We start from the raw sequence: 6078 nt of genomic DNA, 5'->3' as shown, positions 1-6078 counted from the left end.
GCTGAGCCTGCGCGTCCGGAGCCTGTGCTCCGCAACGGGAGAGGCCGCAACAGTGGGAGGCCCGCGTACCGCAAAAAAAAAAAAAAAAATCTGCAGGAACGTGTTTATACAAAGTAGCATCTTATGTAGCAAACAAAACCGTGACATTTCTTATTCTCACGCTTGCTGGGACTTGGGAACCAGACCTACGCTCAAACTCGGCCTTCGCTTACTCGCTGCGTCATCTGGGCCGACGCGTTTGACGTCGCTGCGCCTGCGCTTCCCGCTCTGTAGCGCGGAGACACGCCCACTCGGCGGAGGTGGCTGAGAGCGTAGGGCGGGGGCTCGGTCACCGCGAGTGTCCTGTTTATGGGCTTTCTAGCCACACGGGTCAAGGAGACCGGACGCTGCTGGGAACGGGCGTGGCTACCTGCGAGGAGCGGCGTCACCGCCAGCTGCATGGCGAAGGTGCCCTGCTTCCCGTGGCCTGCCAGCCTGGAGTCCGTCTCCAGGCGGGATTTCTCCCTCGTGCTCTGGCTTTTCCTCTTCGCGTCTGATCCCTTCCATTTAACTGTGAAATCAGAGGAAGGGAATAAACGTTACGAGGAGCTCCTGGCCCGGAGGCTGGATGTGACCGCTTAACGCGGCAGGGATGCGGAAGGCTCTGGGGGCAGAGTCTGGGCCCCTGCTCTATCCCAGCAACCGGGAGACGCATCTCAAGGCGGACAGCAGTCGTCGGTTACACGCAGCAGGAAATTACGGGGTCCTGATCCCCCACTCGCCACTACCCAGAGCCAGCTGTGACGACACCAGCGCCACACAATACCCAAGTTCTCCTCCCCGTCGGCTTATAACCACAGTGCAGCGCTGAGGGTTGGGCTTTGAAGCTGAACCACCAAAGTTCTAGAATCAGCTCTCTCCCTCCTGCAGGGAAAGTGCCTTAACCATTCTGAGCCTCGACGCCCCCGTCTGTCGAATGGGGGCAGCACCTGCCTCCTAAGGGCATCGAGAGGGTCAGTGGGCAAAGGCACATAAGGTGCTCAGCTCAGCACCCAGCTTAGATCACGAAGAAAGAGGAGATGATAAGACACGTTAAGTGTGGGTAACTAAAGCCATGAGCTATAGGTTCTGTGACACAGAGACCAATGGAACAGACCATTGCGGGCAAGCCCAGAAATAGAGCCACGCACATAGGGAGACCTAACAGAGGCCAGAGGTGGCGTTTCAAATCAGTGGGAAAAAAGGGACCAGTCGACCAATGATACTGACTATCCATCTGGAGGCAAATGAAACTATAGGGCACCTCATGCCGTATGCAAAATGAGCTGCAGACTGAAGGTGGAAAACAAAAACTTCAAAATCATTAGAAGAATACTTGGGAGACTAGACTGCCATCTGTTTGAGGAAGGTTCTCTTAAGTGTTTCGCAAAGTACAAACTGGACGGGAAGAGGTGAATACTCGGGGTACACAACAAGACACCCTACTTGAAGGGAAAGGGTAAGATACAGACCCCAGCCTGTGATGTTCACAGTGCATGAAACTACGCAGAGTTATTCGAAAGACCTTAAAAAAAAAAAGGCTTGGGGATCAACAAGAAAAAAAATTTAAACACAACAGAACGACATAAGTGAAGAAATGGGAATAGGCAAATGACCTAAGTGCTGACCAGATAAGCATTCTAGATACTCTCAATCCCAATAATCAGGAACTGGGCCCCTGACTATCCAAGGGTGACATGGAGGAGAAGCGGGAATTCTCGGGGCTGCTGTCAGGAGGGCAAAGACGTACAACCAGGACCCCAAACCGGCAGCATACCCTGAGCAGTCACAGTGCATTTCCTACGCCCGTGACCCCGCCGGGCATGCACCCTAGACCCTCCTACGTGTGCGCTGGAGCCCCGCGCAAGGACGGTCGCTGTCGCAGTGCTGGTGACAACAGGAAACGTGACTATTCAAACATCCCTCAGCGGGGCCTGCAGGGATGAAGGGGGCACTACCCGACAGGGCACTTTACAGAAGGGAGAAGAAGGGGCTGGACTGAGATGTACTGACACCAATAAATCTCAGAAATAAAGTCGAGAGAAAGAGCAAGTTGCTGTTAAATATGCACGCGTGAAGTCATTTCTGTAACTCACGAAACCAAAAATCACTACAATGTTGTGTGAACATGTGATAAAGAGGGGGGCAGGGGGTTACACAGATTTCTAGGCGAGGGTGGCTGTACGCTTCTCAAAAGCACGGGAAGCCAAGGGCGCGTAAACTGTATCTGTAGCCTCTTATTTCTTAAAAAAAAAAAAAAAAAAAAAAACAGAAAAGAAAGAAAGAAAAGAAAAAAGGAACAAGAAAGAAATAAAGGAAATATGGCAAAATATTACTACCTAAATTGTGGGTACATTGTTGTACATTTTTCTGTGTACTTTTCTCTACTTCCAAAAAAAAAAAAGCATGGCTTGAAAACCTCATTAAAATGCTTAAAGGACATTAAAAAGCACTGAGGCTGTTTATCCTGGAAAGAGAAAACTCGGAAGGAGTTGCAAGGTGTTCCTAGTCTTTTAGGGCCTGAAAAACAGGACGGATGTTACTCCCCTACATCTCCCATGGCCAATGAGGAGCCTGACTCCAGAAGCTTCAGGGTTGGACTAGAACTGGGAAAAGCAGGTTGACTGAGGGTTAAGGAAACGATTTGCAGCAGTTACAGCTCAACGAATGGGAAACGGGAAGCAAGCGCCCTGGATCTAGAATTTTCCACCTCATACTGGAAACACAACCGCTTGCTGAAACACTGCTGAGGAGATCTAGGCCAAGAACGAGGAGGTAGATTCAGGGACCCGAGGGTCCTTGCTGGGAGTCGGACACTCAGATCACATGCTTTCAGGAGTGCCATTTCCCTCATTCCACCGTAAGAAGCAAATGGCTTTTCATCTTCCAAAGAGAATCTCTCCACCCCGGCACATCCCACATACCCACCCGACACAGCATCTATCACATAGAAGTGTAATTATTTATCTGGAAGTCTCTGGTCAATATTGGAGATTTTCATGTTTCCCATACACACAACACCATGGACCAGGAGCACAGAAATATTGGTGGAGTGGGAAAGGATGGGATGGGATGGGATGGGATGGATAGATGGATGGATGGATGGACGGATGAGGTGAGATGGACCGGGTAAGTTAAAATTGCAGGTAGTAGTTTTTACTTTTGAATAATATTTGAATCTTATTGAAGCATCCTGAATTTGAAATGTTTCATAATTCTTTTCCAGGTCTAGTTATACTATAAATTTCCGAAGTCCCATCCTAACTTACTTTGAAATTTTTGCTTTTCCAACAAGTTTGTTAAGCTGCTAAATGACGGCCTCTCAATTAACTCCTGCCTCTCCGTCGTGGTGGCCCCTCCCAAAGAAATAACTGGTCTTGAAGTACCACATCTAGAAAATTCACAAAGAGAAAAATAAATGAAAGTGAGAAAAATCAGGGACCAGATCTAAGAATCTATTTACTGGACTGCATGTAAGCAGATTTTTAAAAATGTAACACTGCATTCCTCTAACGCATTGTTTCTCAAATTTCAACATGCATATGAATCACTGAATAAAATGCAGATTGTGGTTCAGCAAGCCTGGGGTGGCCCTGAGATTCCCATTTCTAACAAGCTCCCAGTCATGCTGAGGCTGCCAGTCTGCAGACAAACTTGAATTATCATTTATGATGGAAAAAATAATATATTTTATAAAAAGCAACTGAAACTCTAAAATATTCAGGAATTCTTTTACAGGAATTATCCACAACATCTATAGGAAGAAAAAAAAAACAACCCTATTAAAAGTCAATAAAGGAGGAAGGAGCTGAATTAGGTGAAAAGATACACCATGATCATGGATGGGAGAACTTTGAAATGTAAAAATGTCAATTCTCTACCCTGAGAAAACCATAATTCAAAAAGAGTCATGTACCAGTCCCTCCCATCAGGAAACGTGCACAGACCTCTTAGCCTGATCCACCAGAGGGCAGACAGCAGAAGCAAGAAGAACTACAATCCTGCAGCCTGTGGATCAAAAACCACATTCACAGAAAGACAGACAAGATGAAGGCAGAGGGCTATGTACCAGATGAAGAAACAAGATAAAACCCCAGAAAAACAACTAAATGAACTGGAGATAGGCAACCTTTCAGAAAAAGAATTCAGAATCATGATAGTGAAGATGATCCAGGACCTCGGAAAAAGAATGGAGGCAAAGAGCGAGAAGATGCAAGAAATGTTTAACAAAGACCTAGAAGCATTAAAGAAAAAACAAACAGTGATGAATAATACAATACCAGAAATGAAAAATACACTAGAAGGAATCAATAGCAGAATAATTAAGGCAGAAGAACGGATAAGTGACCTGGAAGACAGAATGGTGGAAATCACTGCCATGGAACAGAATAAAGAGAAAATAATTTTAAAAAACGAAGACAGCCTAAGAGGCCTCTAGAACAACATTAAATGGACCAACATTCGCATTATAGGGGTCCCGGAAGGAGAAGAGAGAGAGAAAGGACCCAAGAAAATATGTGAAGAGATTACAGTCAAAAACTTCCCTAACATGGGAAGGAAGTAGCCACCCAAGTCCAGGAAACACAGAGTCCCAGGTAGCATAAACCCAAGAAGAAACACACAGAGAATTCACTGCTGTGGAACAGAAAAAAGAAAAAAGAATGAAAAGAAATGAAGACAGCCTAAGAGACCTCTGGGACAACATTAAATGCAACAACATTTGCATTATAAGGATCCCAGAAGGAGGAGAGAAAGAGAAAGGACCAGAGAAAATATTTGAAGAGATTATAGTCAAAAACTTCCCTAACTAAGATTACTCTACCCGGCAAGGATCTCATTCAGATTTGAGGGAGAAATCAAAACCTTTACAGACAAGCAAAAGCTCAGACAATTCAGCACCACCAAACCAGCTCTACAACAAATGCTAAAGAAACTTCTCTAAGTGGGAAACCCAAGAGAAGAAAAGGACCTACGAAAACAAACCCATAACAATTAATAAAATGGTCATAGGAACATACATATCTATAATTACCTTAAACGTGAATGGATGAAATGCTCCAACCAAAAGACACAGGCTCGCTGAATGGATACAAAAACAAGACCCATATATATGCTGTCTACAAGAGACCCACTTCAGACCTAGGGACACATACAGACTGAAAGTGAGGGGATGGAAAAAGATATTCCATGCAAATGGAAATCAAAAGAAAGCTGGAGTAGCAATACTCATATCAGATAAAATAGACTTTAAAATAAAGAATGTTACAAGGGACAAGGAAGGACACTACATAATGATCAAGGGATCGATCCAAGAAGAAGATATAACAGTTAAAAACATATATGCACCCAACATAGGAGTACCTCAATACATAAGGCAACTATAACAGCTATAAAAGAGGAAATAGACAGTAACACAATAATAGCGGGGGACTTTAACACCTCACTTACACCAATGGACAGATCATCCAAAGTGAAAATAAATAAGGAAAAAGAAGCTTTAAGTGACACAATAGACCAGATAGCTTTAACTTATATTTATAGGACATTCCATCCAAAATCAGCAGATTACACTTTCTTCTCCAGTGCGCACAGAACATTCTCCAGCATAGACCACATCTTGGGTCACAAATCCAGCCTCAGGAAATTTAAGAAAATTGAAATCATATCAAGCATCTTTTCTGACCACAACGCTATGAGATTAGAAATAAATTACAGGGAAAAAAACGTAAAAAACACAAACACATGGAGGCTAAGCAATACGTTACTAAATAACCAAGAAATCACTGAAGAAATCAAAGAGGAAATCAAAAAATACCTAGAGACAAATGACAATGAAAACAGGACGATCCAAAACCTATGGGATGCAGCAAAAGCAGTTCTAAGAGGGAAGTTTATAGCTATGCAGCCCTACCTCAAGAAACAAGAAAAATCTCAAATAAACAATCTAACCTTACACCTGAAGAACCTAGAGAAAGAAGAACAAACAAAACCCAAAATTAGCAGAAGGAAAGAAATCATAAAGATCAGAGCAGAAATAAATGAAATAGAAACAAAGAAAAC

The 6078-nt window shown here is 44.0% G+C and overlaps 1 protein-coding gene across 1 annotated transcript in view; it reads right to left on the bottom strand.

The window, feature by feature from the left end:
- Positions 1 to 6078, bottom strand: part of CFAP92 (cilia and flagella associated protein 92 (putative)) — a 77692-nt gene that overhangs the window by 50352 nt on the left and 21262 nt on the right. Inside the window, exons 7-8 of the mRNA XM_055079575.1 lie at positions 3288 to 3409; positions 410 to 550 (exon numbers count right to left, since the gene is read on the bottom strand). Coding sequence (XP_054935550.1) covers positions 410 to 550; positions 3288 to 3409 — 263 coding nt within the window. The remainder of the gene's footprint in view (positions 1 to 409; positions 551 to 3287; positions 3410 to 6078) is intronic.

This window comes from Physeter macrocephalus, chromosome 18, assembly GCF_002837175.3.
Source record: "Physeter macrocephalus isolate SW-GA chromosome 18, ASM283717v5, whole genome shotgun sequence".
NCBI lineage: Eukaryota > Metazoa > Chordata > Mammalia > Artiodactyla > Physeteridae > Physeter > Physeter macrocephalus.
Note: the sequence above shows the minus strand (reverse complement) of the source record. Positions and strands in the feature narration are given on the sequence as shown.